Below are 18,496 nucleotides of genomic sequence, written 5' to 3' on the forward strand. Positions count from 1 at the left end.
GGGGGGGGGCATGGCATGCCGCAGAGCGCCGGGGGAGAAGCGATGGGAGCTGGTGCGATGGTGAGTGGGGGGGGGGGGGATCCGAGTTTTAGCAGGAGGTGCTGGGGAGGGGTCCCCGCTGCTGCCCTGGAGGTGGGAGGGGCCTTGAGGCTGGTGAAGGGGACTTGGGGGTGAGTCCGCGGCTGCCCTGGGGCGGGGTGTCGTCCCCCCCCACCCCGCGGCTGCCCTGGGGCGGGGTGTCGTCCCCCCCCCACCCCGCGGCTGCCCTGGGTGGGGAAATCCCCAGATGCTGCAGTAGGGGTGAGGTGGGAGGGGGGCATCCCCGCTGCTGCTCTACTTGTGGGGGGGGGGGGGGGTCCTAGCTGTTGGATGCGGAGGGGGCGCCAGGGAGATCCACCGTTGAGGAGGAGCTCCTAGGTGCTGGTGACTTTGAATCCAAGCTGCTGCCCTGGGGTGGGGGTGGGGGTGGGGACAGGCCCCAGCTTTTGCATTGGGAGCGATGTCCCAGCTGCTGCCCTGGGAGTGAGGGGAGCCAGCTGCGGTGTTGGGGTTGGTGGTGCCCTGGCTGTAGGGAGGGGGGAGTCCCAGAGGCGCAGCATCCCAGCGACTGCACTGGAGGTCTTTGGAGCATGGGGTCTTCCAGCTCCTGCAGGGGTCCTGGGCAGTGGGGAGGTGTGTCCCCTGTCTGCTGCAGGGAGGTCCTGAGGAGGAACGCCTGCCCGCAATTTCTTGTAGGGGGTCTATCTCAGACACTGCTCCAGGGGAGGGTCTTTGAGGAGGGGCCCTGATGCTGGTGAGGGGGACATATGGGATCGTCTCATCTCCGGCACTGGGGAGGGCAGAATCCTTGCTGCTGGTGAAGGGGATCTTCCTAGGGTAGATCCATCTTTGCAAAGGGCAGCCCCTCTGCTGTTGGAGGGGCCAGAGGGGGACGGGGAGGTCTCAGGAAATCCCCACCTACTGGAGGGGGCAGGGCTATGTGCCTCTTGGGATTGTGTGTGTCCTGGCTGCTGCAGTAGGGTGAGTCTCAGTATATGGGGCTATCCCAGGTGTGGCTACTGCAAGGGTGTGTTGGGGCCTGTATCCCTATTGCTACTGCTACAAACGGGGCAAGTAGGGGGCAGGCTGTCCTGGTCTGGGCCCTCTTTCAGAGGGGCTAGTGGAGGATTCCAGCTTGGAACAGGCTTTCTCTGTGCTAGTTTTTATTTCAGTCGCTTATGATGCCAAAGCCCCCCACCCTTGAGCGGGATGCTGCAGCAATGCCGAAATGCAAATTGAATGACTTTCTGGGTTACAACCCTGCAAAGCTTATGTAACAGCTAGAGACCGGTCCAAAACAAAATCCTGTGTTTGAACACTGGCAACGCCTGGGAAAGCTCAGAGCCAGATCCGAACGATGTGGCTCAAGATGCTTTTGGGGGCAGAACCCAAACTCTGCATCTGAACGTTGCGGGAGGGATGAGTTGCTTTGGATTCCAACTTTGCGGCCCTGGCCCATCACAAGGGCAAACCTTCTGAGGAGGATTGTTCTGCGAAGAGAATATTAAGCCTCCAGTGACTTTATGCTCTGCAGGCAAAACTTTCCCTCTGCAGTTTATATTTTGCCTACTTAGCACTTGCAAACTTTAAATGCCCTGCAGCCTGCCAGCGAGATCTTTATTCCCGACAGTGTCTAAGTGCCTAGGCCAATATTTTAATACTTAGTTTACAAAGTTGCTAAACCCGCACAGTATTTTGCAGCCCTGGCCCCTGCCCCAAAGCAGTGAATACTACAGCACTAGTACTAAGCATCTGGGGGGACATTGTTGCAGACTGTGTAGGAGGTGTAATGCATTAGCAGACAAACTAGCTTCTTTTGGGGCGTGGATGTCTCTGTATTCACTAGTGAGTGAGCACACAAAGGTGAATACCCAGCGTGACGAGAAAACCCAGGGATTTATTGTCGATTATTAATAACTGTGGTAGTACCTGAACCCTAGTCATGGACAAGACCCTATTGTGCTAGGCGCTGTACAGACAGATAATAAAAAGGCAATCCCCGCCCTAAAGACCTTACAATCTGTACCTCATCTGTTGTTTTACTAGTTAGCAAGTCGTGTCTCTCTCTTTGTCAATGTACCATGAAAACAAGAAGTCATGATTTCATCATGACCATGTAATCCATGCTGTGATGTCCTTCAGGAATGCAAAGAACATTCTGCAAGGGGTGCCGAAGCTGGGCACATTCTGATGCACCACAAAGCTTCCTAAAAGGGATGCCTCGGGCAGCGTCTCAAACATGGCAGAGCCAAGTCAAGCCGGCTTGGGTGAGCTGCATAATTCTGACAGCCAGCTGCACGGTGATGTTCTCCGAACGGTGCATGATTTAAGTGCAGATGGAATCCCGTGATGCAGATGACAGACATGCTGACTCACCGGAGAGGCGCTGATGCGTAAATAGCTGTTGCTGCAGCCAGCTGACTGGTGCTGTGCCTGTGACTTTATTTTTGCCTGATGTTGAACAAGAACAAGAGGACATGCAACTAAATTAAAAGATGGCAAGTTGAAAAACAACTCAAGGAAATGCTTTTTTCCACAAGGTGTAATTGGACTGTGGCCCTAATTACCACAGGAAGCCACCGTGCAAAGGTTCAAAAAAGGAACTGGACACTTGTATGGATAACAAGAATACCCAGAACATAATTCATGAGATTTAATATGCCTCCTAAATTGCTTGTTTTCATGCTCCAGGTTTTAGTCAACCTCTAACTATCAGACCTAATATGGGAGGCAGATTATCCCACAGCTGCCTGTTGCAGGGTTTTTATGCCTCTGAAGCATCTGGCGCTGGCCATGGTTTGAGACAGAATGCATGACTAGATGGACCTTAGCTCTGATCCAGTCTGGCAGTTCCTGTGTTCCTAGTTCTATAGCAGCTTTTTGGAGCTGGTGTCTTGCTCACCTTCTTGTGTAGCAGTTTAGAGGGTGTAAGGCCAAATCATGAGCCCACTGAACTCAACAGGAGTTTTATCACAAACATTGATGTCTCCATTTGGCTGAACGTTCTGCTGAACTGAGGAAATGAGGGCAGTCCAAAGTGGAGAAGTTCCACTGAACATATCACATCTCCTGCAACGGAAACCTATTAGAAGGTTAGGTCAAGTTAAAATTTCATTGACAGAAATTATTCTCCCAGATTCTAAATCACAAACATTATCTGTAGCCAATGGAGCTACACTAGTGATGAGAGAAGAGAATTAGGCCCATTTAGTGCTTTTACCTTTGCTTGCGAATTAGCTCATCCACCCTCTTCCTATTCTTTTCTGTGCCTCTCTGAATTCAGGTGGTTTTTGTGTGCAGACACAAGTGAAAGAGGCTTGCAGCGGTGACACTGCGCAGTGGCTAAAGATGAAGTATCACAACCTGTATGCGTGGTCCAAAGAGTCTTGCATCATCTGTTGTCTTTGATTTTACCACCTGGTACTGTTAATGGCTCTGATTAGCTATTCACGGGCTTTGCTAGGGCTCAGAAAAAGCTGTGAGTTCGACAGGGAATTCCTCTACTGGGAAAGAAACAATAAGCATGAGCCTGCAAACCTTGATTCGGGCGTAGTCCTTAGCCACAAGACCCCTCCCATTTCAATCTCCCCTCCTGAGCCCCCTACCCCTGCACAAGGGCCAGGCACTGTCACAAAACACAGCACTTCCAGAGGTCTGAGCACGGATGAGGAGGCTCCCACTGCACCAGCCAGCTGGCCAGCTTTGGAGATGATACATCACACACATTCCCCTTTTGCTTCCTGGAACTCTGCAGTGAGGTGGGAGGAAGGATGGTCCAGGAGTTAGGGCACTGTGCAAGGACTGGGGAGTCCTGGGTTCAAATCCTTGCTTCACTTCAGGCCTCCTCTGTAGCCTTGGGCAAGTCACTTAGCCTCTCTCAGTTCCCTGATGGTGAAACAGGTGTAATAGTAGTTCCCTACCTCGCAGGGGTGCTGTGAGGTGCTCAGATGTACAGTACAAACCTGATAGGTATCATGGATAGATGGCCCAGTTGATGGGGAGGATCTGCACCACTTCCCAGTATGGGCAGGTGCCTGACCGAGCACTCCACATCAGCACTTCACTGTGTCTCCCCAGAGCTCTGGTTAATGATTATGTTGTTCATTAGCATTAGGATTCCAGCCTCTAACTGCATACTCACAGGCATCAATTTACTCACCATGTGTGTTTGCAGGGTTGGGGCCTTTGTTTGTTCATGAAGAGTGAACTTTAGCCCATGTCAGCTGAGTGCTGTGTACTGATCCCCTGCCTGTTGGGGGAGAGGTGTGAGACATTAGCGTTCGCTATGATTTCCACTCTTCCAAATGAATATGGACCTCTCCAGCCCCCCTCAGCTCTACAGATGCTTTAATAATTACACTCAGTGATGAAATTTCATATTCAAATGAGGGCATGTTAAGTGCCGCTGATTGTATGGAACAAGCTAGACAGCAGATTTTTTCTAAAAGAAGGGAACAATTGTAATTGCAGATATTTTGCCCAGGCATTAAAGAACATGCACAACTTTAATTGCAATAATAACCCATGATTCATCACTCAAACATTATTAAGTAAGCTTCAACATCTGGCATCCCATCCTAAATAATGTTTCAGGGATATTAGCCTGGCCTTGGAGATGATAATAAAACTGAGGACAGAGTGGATGCATGGGCTAGTCAGAACAAAACTTAAGAGAAATGGAAACTCTGTTGTGAATAAATGATGGTTTGTTACATTCAACTGTTTGATCAATCCTTCTGCCTGAGAAGGAGAATGAAAGCATCCCGCCATGTAGGAAATGACCTGCTACAAACTACTACAGCAGGGACGGGGAGGGGCTGCTTTGCAAGTGGGGGATTTGTTTCTTGTGTCCTTTTTACTGAAGTGGGATCAAGCGTGGGATGGAGACTGGGTGTCAGGACTTCTGGGTTCTATTCAAAGCCCTTCCACTGACTTACTCTGTGACCTTGGGCAAATCAGTTGGTTATGATTTTCAAACCAATAGAGAGGATTTTGGCACATATCTTCAATCCGTTTAAATTTTAATGGACAATATGCCAAAATCCCTTTGACTGCTTTGGAAATCTTACTTTTTGGGCCTCAGATTTATTTATATGTAAAACGACTATAAAATAATTTTCACAGGAGCTGTGTGAGCTGTAAAGGATCCTGAGATCCTTGTGTTAAATGGATCAGAAGTGCAAAGTTTATTATAAGTAAAGAGAGAACAGTTCAGTAATGTTACCTGTCTGAGGTGGAAAAGGTAAACTCAGAGTATGGATAATACATATTCAGGCTTGGATTCAACTGTAGGTTTCCATAAACAAACCCAAATGTCTATTTTCCTAATCTAGGGCCCAGTCCTGCATTCCTTGCGCGCACACATCTCCCATTCAGAAACCAGATTATGCTCTCCGTTGTGTAGATGTAAATTTGGAAGAAAGGAATGGACCAGATTCTCCACTGGTGCAAACTGGAATCAGTAGAACTCTGCTGATTTAAACCTGGGAAGATTTGGCCTAGGCCATATTGAAATTAATGGTGTTATTCCAGAGTTACCCTGACGTAACAGACAGCAAAATCTCGCCCCTCCTTGGGAGTTTTGGGTGTGCAAAGGATGCAGGAGTGGCATCTTTGGAACGTAGGGGCCACTGATTGGCAGGTGAGAACAATTTCTGTGGCATTTATCTTCTGTCCTGATCTAGACTTAGATTAACATTTGGTGGGAAATTGGTAGCAAATGCCCATGCTGAACAGTTGCAAATCCAGCCCTGCACAGACTTGTGGAAAGATTCTAAAACGTGTTTTGGTTATACCGGAAAACAAAATAAGATCACGGTAATGTTTCTCAGATAAATTTAGGCCCAGCAGCCAAACACATGGTTTGGTTTCCTTCCTTTCCAAGATACAATTGGATAGAACTGAAGGGTCTGATTTTTGATCCCATACACCTGGTTTAATGACTTTGGTGGAAATGGTTGTGATAATCCATGTAAGTGAGATCAGAATCAGGCACCAAATTTTTGGTAGATACGAATTCCTTGTGCAGATGAGTTAACGTCTTATTAGAAAGCAGATGCTCCAGAGCTTTAGAGAGTGGGTAGGGGCTGCTTCTGATCTTTCTTACAGGGGTATAAACCAGGATTAACTCCTCTGAAGCCAGTGGTGTTACATTGGTGTGCGACTCCTGTGATCTGAGATTAGGATGAGTTTGGGACTCTTGGGTTCTATTCCTGGCTCTGCGCATGACCTGCAGAATTATTTTGGGCAAGTCACCTAACCTTTCTGTGCCCCAGAGGACTGATATAGCTATAATGAAGCAGAGCCTCAGCTGCTATAAATCGGTGGTGCTCCACTGAAGCCAAAAGAGTTCTGCTAATTTACACCAGCTGAGGATCTGAAATGCTCAGCTGCTGGAAAACGCCAAGGCTTAAGTAACTAATGTCTGTAAAATGCTTTGAGATACATAGATGAAAGACGCCGGTGGAATGTAAAGAGAGCCATTCTCCATCACTGGCTGCAGAGTCAGTGTGTACTGTAGATATATACGTATCTTAGGTGTCTTTGCATATCTACAGCAGGATAAAAGAGTAAACCAATGGCAAGAATAGAGCTTACATGTATTCAGACACCAGGACACACTCCTTTTTAAAGAGCAGTTTACACAGGGTGCTGATGCAAAGAAATTCGTTTAAGCGGCATATGTCGCTCCAAGCCGTAGGGCTGTAGCTGTAGCCATCGTAAACGCTGATTTACGTCCGCTAAGAAGCTGGCCTGTAGTGCCACTAGTTTAGCTAGGACCTGTACAAATAGTATGGACAGAAAAGAAACTAACCAGCCTGAATCCTGGCCTGTTCCAATTATTTTTATGGGGCTCAGGACGACTGTTATAAATCATTGATATTCAGAAATCACCCTGTCTGCTACAGCAAGACATTAGAGAGAGCAGATGATTTTGTCTGTAACTGGTCTAGATCTTACTTGATTTGACAATGCCCAGAAGTTGGTCCCCGCTCTCTGAGCGTGAAATCCATGCACCCTGCACAGAGCCTGAGTTCAGCGATAAAACAGACCCTCACCTGGGGTCGGCAAGCAGCAAGCTGCCCTGCCTCACCTCTTGCATGGATTGTTGTGCCACTGGATCCAAGCAAAGACAGCTTACATCTCCACTTCTCATGCCCTCCTCAGACCCACCCCATTGTGGGCTTTCTGCCCCTGCCTTACACAGGGCTGGATTGGAGACCCTTCCCATGATCATCCAGCACAGCTTCTATGTGGCCATTGGAGATTTTGGTGTCTAGTCAATTTCACAGACTGTCCCGATGATCATTGGGCCTGATCCTGTGCTCATTTACACTAGTGGAAATGAAGAGCAACTGCCCTGAAATGGAATTACACCAGAATCGGGCCCTTGGTGTCCAGCATTGAAAGCAAACGCTTTGGGGAGGGTTGAGGGGGTGACAGGACTGTAAACCATTTAAGGAGCTGCACCGTGTGAATTTTTTATAAACCAACTAAGTCTGAAAATACAACTTTAAAACCATAACTCCCCACCCCTGCCCATGTGTCGCACTAAAGAAATGACTGGGTAGATTATATTTTTCTGCATCCTCTGAAGCATTGGCCCAAGATGTTTAAACTGGAAATGGAGGCATCCAAGATTAGGGGATGGTTTTGAAAATTTGATTTGTATTTGTCATGGATTTTTATTGCAGCCAGGGAGCACTGAGTGCTAGAGGGCGCTGTTAGTTCCTCATCATCCACAGGAGCTCATCCTAGCAGTTCCCTGGAAGACCTGTGATTTCAGGTGACTGCAGAATGCTGTGGAAATGAAAACAACTTGCTCTGTTTTGTTATAATTTTCCAGGGGGAGTACTGTGCCAGATAGAAATATCTTTATTTACTATAAAAACACTTCGTACTTCTGTAGCACTGTCCAACCAAGGATCCATCACTTCAGTATTCTTGGCAGAGAATTATGATTACCCCACATTACATAAATGGGGAAAGTGAGGCACTCCATGGTTGACTGACTTGCCTGAGGTCACAGAGTGAGTTAGTCACAGAAGGCCTGATTTTTGTTTACGCTAAGGCCTCCTTGCACCGGGGCATATAAATTGGACGTATAAATTACATTTGTAAAAAGAAAAGGAGTACTTGTGGCACCTTAGAGACTAACAAATAAGGAGCTACAAGTACTCCTTTTCTTTTTATGGATACAGACTAACACGGCTGCTACTCTGAAACCTGTCGAATTACATTTGCACTCACTTTAAGGCCAGCACTGTGTGAAGGGGCCTTACTGTAACAGGATCAGGAATCAGAATCTTGCTAGGTTGGGTCTTGGAGCGGTGAAACCACAGCAGCGCAAGCTTTAATGCGGTCTGCACAAACCCTGGGGTCTAGCCCATGACAGCTGCCATGGCTTGGCTATTCTGTGATGTGAGATTAAAGCTAGCTCGGGGTGTGTCAGTGTGGGCTACATTCACACACCCTGGCATATCTTTAGTCATGACGTTGGGGTTTGAGCCACAGTTCTACCCCTTACCTGTGGGGCTTTGGGCAATTTCTGTAACTTCCTTGTGCCTTACTCTCCCTCCACCTGGAAAAGCGGGTCAGTAATGCCTGCCTATCTCGCAGGGGTACCAGCAGCGCTGAATTGCAGTTGTTCTGAGATCCAAGGCCCTATGGCTATGCAAAATATTGAGCTTGTCTCTTCCACGGCTGAGCCAGGGGCTTGTTCCACTTACAGCACTCGGAGGAGAGAACACGCAGCACTCTCCTGGGGGTGCCTTCTTAGGCTGCCTAATGTGGTAGCCCAGCATGAACAGCACCGTAAATGCAGCAAGATGCCCTTGCCAGTCCCAATTAATAAACAGAAAAGGGCCACGCAAGGAGGAGCGAGGATTGCAGTGTAATTCCAGTGATTACATTTCTGTTTGACCTAGCAACTCTCTGCAGTTTCCCTGAGCCAGCCATTCTTTTGATCTTGTGTCTCCCTCTCTCTTTGGCTTGACAGCTCTTCCCTAATAAATATTTCAGTTCCAGGTAATTCTCATTGTTTGTTATTTATAGGTACGTTAAGGAAGGCCGCTTTCGGATCGAGGAGAGAACGCTGACGGCTTTCCAGTGGCTGTACTCCCCACATCAGCATCACATTGTCAGCCGAGCTGATCTGGCATCACCAAGCAGGTAAACAAACAGACAGAAAATGTTCTTTCATAAGCACTCAAAAAGGAGCAAGAGCACCTGCTCCATGGGTGAAAGGGCATTCAGTAAAATCTGTCTCATCTCTGACCGCCTCTCCCCCCTACAACGGGGTGTTATGAGCTGATCTCCCCAAGCCTGATGGAAGCTCTGAGGCTTCACGCTGCTGCTCCTTCAAGGAGAAGAAAAGTGGCCCGCCAGCTGTCCCTCCTTTCGCCTTACCATAAGCAATCTGCCCCTGGTTGGCAAGGATCCCTCTGTAGTGGATGCAAAGGTTACACTGGAAATGGAGTTACACTGGAAATCGGCATCCCTGCTACTCCCCATTGCACAGGATTTTGCTCGAAATATTTTGTGGGTTATAGGTTGTAAGAAAAAAGGTGAACGTGATAAAATAGCCATGCATAAAATGGTACCAGTAGAGACCACACTCGGGTCCTGATTCTCAGCTACACTCAAGCCTCTTTACACTGCTCTGGTAGTGTACAGGGGCCTAAGGTGAGTGTAAATGTAACTTTTGCCCTCTTTAAAGGCTCCTTTGCGGTGCTGGAACAGTGGTGGAATAAGAGTCAGGCTCTTTGGTTTTTGTACACCAAGGCAAGCAATGATCAGTTAGCCCACAAGTAGCAGCAAACAGCACAGCCATGAAAACCCCCTCACTCCTCACAGATGGCTGTTTTAACACCCCGGCCCAGGAGTCTTGCACTCAGCAAACATGTTAGATGCTCATATGCGGTCTTTGCGGCTGATTTGGGTTAGAGGCCCATCTGTTCAAATGACAGTTTGTCTGCCTGGAAAGGTTGGGTTCCAGTTGCATTTTGCTGTACGAAGATAAATGGCCTTGAGATGGACTCAGAGCAATTGTTGTTGATGGAAGTAAAATTCTTCATGGCAGCAGGGACATGGTATTTTTCATACTTGCTTTTGGGGGGGTAGACAAGTTTTACAAGTTAGGATCATGAATAATGAAGGAAAAGCAGATACAGACGTCGCTCACGGGAACATAAATCAGGAGTAACCACACTGAAGACCAAGCTAGTTGGGAGAGGAGAATCAGGGCCAAATATGCGTGAGAGCTTGATTCAAAAGCAGAACCATTTCTCTGGGAGGAAATCATTTCTTGCAGGTAAAGCCCTGGAAGCAGAGATGGGAGATCCAGGTTCTGTTCCTGTCTGCCACAGACATCCTGTATAACCCCTAGTAAGACACTATTAAATCAAAATTCTCCACTCATTCAGGTGCGAGTGTTCCGCTCCCACGAAGCACAGGTGTGAGAGTGAAAACAACGAGGAGTCCTTGTGGCACCTTAGAGACTAACGCATTTCTTTGGGCCTGCTCGGGTGATGACCCATGGTGCAAAGTAATGGAGAATCAGTCCTTTATCTCTTTGTTCCTGAGTTTCTTGATCTGATGTTAAAAACACTCCCTTTCCTCACAGAGGGGCTGACTAAATTATTTGTGAAGTGCTCTGCACTCTCTAGCACTTTTCCTCTGAGAATCCCACAGTATTATTACGGCGGGTGTTCAGGTAAATAGATCCTAAATCCAAACCATGCCAGATTCTGGAACTCACAAAAGTGACCTGCAACAACTTAACTTTGAAGGCTAGATTGTCTGCTGAAGAAACTTTGTGTAACTCAATGGACTGAGGCTGGGATTTACAAAAGAGCCTCGAGTTGCTAGGCGCACCATGGGGATTTCATTTAAAAATCCCAGCCAAAGTTCTTAATCAGTTTTACAGTCTGTCCAAAAACAGAGAACAGAGATACAGCCAGCTGTAATAAATACTGGATCAAAGTCTCTGCTCATGGAACTTCCTTGAAGTCAATGGAGTTATTCTAACAGAGTGCTTGGCCTGTTGTTCATAATGTGTAGGATGTTCAAAAGCAGTTAAGTGATTTAGGCGCACAAATCCCATTGAGAGATGCCTCAGCACCTTTGAAAATTCCACCCACAAGCAGTTCAACCAGCTCTACTACATATACACACATACACAGTTTTGCCAAAGCTCAGGACTTTGTTTTGAGTCTCATCATGATATCTGGTTTGTTTCTTAAAGTCCCAGCTCCTGGAGTCATGTGAATACATGAGAATTTCAGCTTTCTTTTTTTCTTAAAGTAGGTTTCTGGTCCTTATGGTTGCAGAGATAAGCTTGAAAACACAACACAAGTGCACCATAAAGGCTAAAAGCTGGAAATTACAGAAAAAGAACTCCTGATTATGAAAAGTTTCATGATTTTAAGCCAGTCCCAAATTCTTTCGGGACCTGACTCATGATTTTTGTACACTTGAGGCATACATTGAAAATGAAACAGAAGCAGCAGGCTGCATGTTGCATAGACTGAACTGTTGAGTGTACATGAAATAACTGAAGAATATTTGTTCCAGTGCAGAGATTTCATTCAGCGCCTACATTCTTCCCTTCAAAGCTCGCTGAAAATACATCTCTGAGCCACTGATCTGATGGGTGCTATAGCTCTCTTTGCCCGCAATGCATATGCATGGCTGTCATTGTAAATTGAGTGATTTGTGATAAAACACCAATTAACATAAAAAGCTTGTGGGCCTGAAGCAACACATAACACAGTACCTATTTTCCTGCTTTTCAAGAGCTTTGAAGAACATCTCTGCATAGGTACATGTCTAAAAGCTTTTCCTTCTTTATTTCAGGAGCAGTTTTGCTCCAAGCACTCTTGAGTTCTGGAATATTTACCTTCACGGATTCACATGGACAGAAATATCAAGACAGGCAAAGAAGAGCTGGAAACAAAGAGAATTTAATGGAGCTGGATGTTCAGAAAGAAAGAACCCTTTCTAACTGGGGACGAGAGAACTATAATGAAGGGTGAAATTCACCCCATGCAAAAAGCCAGCACAAGCCCTATGTAAGCCCTCGAGATAAGGTCCATTGGGTCTTGGGGCATAGCCCTTGCGCTAGCCCACTGTGCGCTAGTGAATTTCTCCCTGTGTGGTGTGGTTTTGTACTGTTTTGGTAGAACTTTCTGGGAGGAATTTCAGATGTGGTGCTAAGGCCCAGGACCAGACACGTGGGGCATTGTTTTGATCTTGGTTGTGTGTCGCTGAGCAGGAAGGCCAAGGAGTGAAGTGAGAGCAAAATCAGGCCTGTTATACATGTATCTCCCCCCGTTCCCTTGTGAAGAAAGAAAATATCACAGTGAGGGTATGATGTGGAGAGAAGGCAGGATTTAGAGCTAAGGGCCAAATTTGCACAACAGCCAGATTTTCAAGGGTGAGTTTTTCAAAGGCTGAGTGGGGCCCTCAATTCCCATTGACTTAAAATCTCCCCCCAAAATGCTCAGGACCCCCAGTTGGGGCCAGATTTTCAAAAGAGACCAGCTCCTAGTGAGCCGATCTCTTTTAAAAATTCTATACCAAGTCTTAGCAACAAGAAGACTGCTCGAGCATCTCTTTTGTGCGTGCTATAAGCCATAATAGTTTCCCGTATTGTTTTAACAGCAGACGTGAATTTGAATACATATGTCATTCATCTGACAACTGTTTTCTTCAAATGGTGATTTCTCAGCAAGGGACCATCCAAAAAGACATTGTAATTGCCCCTATGCAGTTGGCAGAGTGTCTATTTTATTTAAATTACCAAGCTGCCTGTTAATTTTAACTGATCTTTGCAAATTACCACCCCTGCTTGCATTAATCTTGCTGTTGATGCATTGTTACCCTGCTGAATGCAGAATTTAAGTGCAAGAAACGTAATCCATAATTAATGTTCAGTATTGTTTAAAGTTAATCCCATTAGATTATTTGATTTCCCAGTGGGCGGAGAAGTTACTTGGAAAAAATCTAATAAAATATGTGGAAAGTCAGTGGCCAGATTAAGTAATGCATCGAACGTTGTGCGTTGAGTTGTGTGATGAGGTGTGACGTGGTGAACAACATAATGATGGTTAATGCACTGGAGACCGCCGAAGCCAGTGCCTCTGAAGCAGGGGTGGAAAGAATAACAGACAATGGTTCTCTGACCGACTCCAGCCACAAAATAAGCTCTGCGAGCTCAAGATACCAGTAATGAGCTGCTGCCCTCAGTAGATTGTGGAGCTGCTCAATATATGATCGTGGATGCTCTCTGGGTTCTGTTTCTTCTTGGTGGGGCTCAGATCCCTTGCTTGGCTCTTTATTGACTGGGGAAAAAATATATGCTATTTTCCAGGTCCACCCCCACCAAAATTTGCAGTCACTCACATTCGATTGTGTAGGTCTTCGTAGTACAATACACACTCTCCTGTTGTACATGCTTGAGCAATGAAATAGGTAGCAATGTTGACATTTAAAGTATCGTCATCTGAATTAGCATCCATGGAAATGAATAGAGAAGTGCAAACCTCAGAGCTGTTGCATTGGATTCCCTGCAAACTCAGAGCGTTGGCCCTGGATTGGCTGCAATTGGTTCACGTTTTCCAAGGTTTCTTCCATGGCAACTCACCTCTTTTAAAATGAAAGCTGAGCCTCTGGAGAATAAGAAAGTAGTTTGGGAGCAATGCCGGTGTGTTGGATCCATGCTTGTGTACCCCCAATTCAAATCCTGTTTCAAAGCAACACTGTGTATCATGGACTCCGTGATGCTGAAGTTTTAATTTCCTCGGTTTAGTGTTTCCTCTGAGGAACTGTCTCCCTGTTTATTTTTGGTCTTTGCTGGTCTGTTTATTAATGCTCTGCTACATCTCTGTATCTAATTGCACCCAACCGCTGTAGCAGAGAGCATATTTTGTTTTCCTGTCTGCCTTTGGAGATTACGGATAGTGGAGATGCAGCATGTGCTAGGCATTAGAGTGCAGGATGATGAGTCTGGAAAACCAGGTTCTAGTCCTGATGCTGCCACAGGTGCGGTCTGTGGCCGGACGTAAGTCCGAGCCTCTTTGTGCTCTGAGAGCCGACGAGGAAAGAGCTATATATGAGTACGTATGAGGGTAGAAATGCTTCTCATTGCTGCAGTTTTAGACATCGATACGTTTAGCATGTCTGTTGGGCTGGGCCCTGCATGTGTGGCACACCGTGCCTCTGGGGTGGAATGACCTGCCTTTTCCCATGACTAGTGACATCATCACATTTCAAAGCAGGGTTCGAATCGATAAAACTCTGAGAGATTAGCTGGTGGCTGTTGGGAGATCCAATTCATTTACTGCTTCTGTACTGAAAGCGTAGACAGATTCCCTAACTAGTCCCGCTTTCCTTCTTTGGTTCAGGAGTAGTTTGAAAGTGTTAAGATAGTCTTGGTGGACTGGGTCTCCAATTGTCTGACTGAAATAGCCAGAGCACAATAATAGCTAACACTTTATAACCCTCATCACCTGTAGACCTCAAAACACTTGACAAAGATGGTTAAGCATTACTACTCCCATTTGACACCAGGTCAAATTAAAGTTAAGCTTGCTGCAGGTTTGTAGTATGTATTATTTGGATAGAGGTAGGGCCCAATGAGGCCTACCAGGATCAGGCCTCCTTTTGCTAGATGCTATAGAAACACATAGAAAACCAGTCACTACCAGGAAAAGCCTATGCAGAATCTAGAAGCATGGTAACATCATTTAGATCCACTTTCATTTCTAGAGCTACAATTTGTTTGCAATGTGTTAATAGTAAAGAATCAAGTCTGCTACTTAAACAAGTGTTTGAAAGACTTATGGTGGTTCATGAATGGTCCAGAACGTTCATCAGAAATGAGATACCCATCGGTAAATCCCTCATTATTAAACCGAGACTTTCTCTGAGTAATGTGAAGCAGAGGCTTTGTCTGTGTTTGTGTAAGGGGTGACACTGTGCAAAATGCTCTGGGAGCAAGCGAGATTAAATCCTACAATAGAATCCAAGAAGTTAGAGGTGAAAATGACCTACTAGGTCTTGCCATCGCTATCTCAGGGAAAAGTGTAGCATTGCTCACGATGGCATATTTTTCTAGTGCTTTGTCCTCCTGTCTTCTTCTGGCCACCACTTCTGGGCCCTTCCTATTCTAAAATGTTCTGCATCCCCCAAAATCATATAGAGAAAAAGTGAGTAGGAATAAGAGACAGAACAGTAAGCCAAATGGGCAATAATGTGTTCTGTTTGTCATAGGAAGAGTTAGTCACTGACGGTAAATAAAACCGTGCTGGAACTGAACCAAAACCCACAGTTCACAACTCGCCCTGAATTCTGGGGAAGCTCTGAGCTGGATCCAGACTTTGTGATGTAGGCCGATCTCAGTAACTAAAAACTAATGGTGGAATCCTTCCCTGTGCAGAGAGCCAGCATGAAGCGTAGGCCCTGCCAAGACAAGTCACACACCCTAAATTAATACCCTGCTTGTTCCATTACCTCAGCACATCAATGCACAGATGAAAAGGAGAATACCCGTCCCTTCCCCAGACTTCCAATGCTACTTCAGCGGCTGGCAGCCGCTGCCACAGGTGGATTGAGATCTTCTTATCTCTTCTCCCAGCTGCAAAGGAAGAAGTGAGGAAGGCCTCTCTTCCAGAAAACCAGTCTGTCAGCCTGCTGATTGTAGTTCAGTGGCTCCTGCCCATCTCTCTCTTTGTAGAACATACAATGTACTTTCTGATCGGGGTGCAAATTTTGTCACTTTGCATTATCAAGGCGATGGGATACATTCGTGGTAACAAGGTAATGGCTCCTTCTGAATATCGCGTTGCAGGTTTTTTTATCTCCCTTCATAGCAAGGCTCTTTGCAATTTCCAGACACCCTGGAGTCCTGACAGGGCTTGATTTTTCCTTTGATGGAAAAAGCAGTCATGAAGAGCTAACAGTCACACGTACCTCTGCGTGGTGACACTTCTTCTGCATAATAATTGCTGTTGGTCACAGTGTGATGTTTACAGGGCTTCAATGAAAGAACATTTTTGGTGCCTCGAGTGGCATCCCAATCGCAAGATGCTATAAGGAGTTTCAGGCTGTCACTCCGATCATGTGTCACATTAATAATACTGCAACCTCTATGTTGCCGTTGCTTTCTTTGCACAATGATCGCTGACACAGTCCTGACAAGAGGAGGTACAATTTGGCAGAAGGATTAATAGCAGGTATGCTTTATATGTCTGTATAAATTCACTTTGTGGTCCTGTTCAAGAAAAGCCATCTGGGCCACCTGGTAACAAGAACACTGATACTGTTGCTTATGGATTTCACGTTGCCTGGTTACAGAAATGTTTCCAAGTCTCCTGCTCCTACCAGCACCCAAGTAGCCCCTTTTGTGGTAATGTTCTGCCTGGAAATTCAGACCATATCCTCTGCTCGTGTAAATTGGCATAACGCCGCTGACTTTGATGGCTCTACACCAGTTCACACCACCTGAGGATCTGGCCCACCAAATCTAGAGGCAGTGCTCCTAGGAATGATTACATCATGCTCCAGCTAATCCGTGTGGTAGAGGTCCTCTGGGAAGAGGTGCCTTTTTGAAGTAGCAGGATCCAGCATCACTGCTAGTGGCAAGGGGAGAGCACTGCAGACTCTGAGTTAAGCGTGTGGATGGTGCACATGACATCTCTGAAAATAAGCTAATGGAAATTAAATCAATACACCACGTCGAATTTAGCTTATGCGAAACTTTTACAAACCCAGAGGCTTTCAATAGCAATTAAGGCCAGCAAACTCCCCATGTTATCTGAATTTTCGTATTTATGTTCTCCTGTGTATACAGCCTGTTCTTCATTTGGAAAGAGCGCACAGCACGCTTTCAGAGTTGTCTAGTTCCTGGTATTTCTAAGTAAGGATAGAAGAGAAAAGGGGACAAAATGTGCTGTGGATGCCAACCTGAAAGGCATGTGAACAAAATAAAATGAAACCCACCTTAAGTGACCACTCAAAACACCAGCTGTTGCTTAGAGCAGTCGCTGACAAAGGTAGATCAGAATTATACTCCACAGAATCTGGGAGCCTGAGACAGAAAGTTGCCTTACAATACTGTGTATACTCACATTGAGCCTAAATCAGTTTTCAAACTGATGTAAATCGCGTATAACCCTCTTAAGTGTATGGATCTTCCCAGAATAAAGCTGGCACGAGAGGGGAATCAGGCCTGTTTTCCCTTTTTTGCTGCTCTCAGTGGTGTTCACAGTGTTGCTAACGGTGTCTGATCTATTTAGATTGTAAGCTCTTTGGGGCAGGGACCCTCTTCTGTTCTGTGTTTGTACAGTTTCTAGGTTAATGAGGCCTCTACCCGGGTTGGGGTCTTGAGGTGCTACCGGAGTATAAATCAATATAGACAGACTAGCTGAGTAAGTTGTCCACTACAGCCGAGATGGAACAGCTGGCTTAGGGTCTGATTTCTCCAGTGCCTTGTGCGAATGTGTTCTCTTCCACCTGTGCAAAATGGATATAAAAAGCTGCCACCTGTCTGAGTGAGTAATGGGAGAATTCTGGTTTGGCAGCAGTTTAGGCCGACTTTTCACAGCTGTAAATAACTATCCAGGGTGCATAGCAGTGCACAGTAACTGGAACAAAAAGAATAACTGGAAAAATATGTAAGATGATTTAGGAACAATGCTCTTTATCTCACCAGTCATGCTGAGATCCTATTTGCTTTCCAAATCCTTAATATTCTAGTACACACAACATTGTTTATTGTCCCAGTGGCTTTTCTCGCTCTTATTATTGGTTATTGGGGCACTGCATAAAACCAAGTTGGTTTCTTTTTTTAAAAATTGTTAACTTCTTGCTTCCCTTACCTAGCTAGTCTTTGAATGTTTCACATAACTTGAGCTGACTGTTTCTTTACCCAAAACTATCTCTAGGCATACTGTGTTTTTGTATGGAGATGTACAATGAACATCAAACCAATATAATTGCAGAATGAGATGACATTATATAATCATATGGCAAATACCGTAATCTGAAATGTTTTAAGTTCATACATAAATGTATTACATAGCTCTAAAATGTTTGGTCTGATACTAATTTTATCCAGAGTCTTATTTATAGAGGCCTTGAAATACATTAAATGCAAAAGAAAAGGGTCAAATTCAGGGATGAATTTGGCTGAGGAATTGGGAGTGGCACACAAAAGCTTTTCATCTGTAGGTCACCATTTCAACTGGGGCCCATGTCAGTAGTGACAGGAAGTAGTTGCCATCCAGTGCCTATTTGGGGACTAGGTGAAATAGAGTTGGGGACTCAGTCCAGTTCCTAGTGGGCACATATCTGAATCTCAAAAGTTACTTCAGCAAGGCACGATAAGCATTCAAGTAGTCCCACAGGGTAAAATTTTCAAATGCACCTAGGTGACTTTGGCACTTTAGAGCCTAAT

At 45.7% G+C, this 18,496-nt stretch overlaps 1 protein-coding gene across 1 annotated transcript in view; it reads left to right on the top strand.

The window, feature by feature from the left end:
* RAP1GAP2 (RAP1 GTPase activating protein 2) overlaps positions 1–18,496 on the top strand; it is a 253,052-nt gene continuing 234,556 nt past the window's right edge. The window contains exons 1-2 of the mRNA XM_048824054.2: positions 1–60; positions 9,094–9,210. Coding sequence (XP_048680011.2) covers positions 11–60; positions 9,094–9,210 — 167 coding nt within the window. The 5' untranslated portion in view covers positions 1–10. The remainder of the gene's footprint in view (positions 61–9,093; positions 9,211–18,496) is intronic.

This window comes from Caretta caretta, chromosome 17, assembly GCF_965140235.1.
Source record: "Caretta caretta isolate rCarCar2 chromosome 17, rCarCar1.hap1, whole genome shotgun sequence".
Classification (NCBI taxonomy): Eukaryota; Metazoa; Chordata; order Testudines; family Cheloniidae; genus Caretta; species Caretta caretta.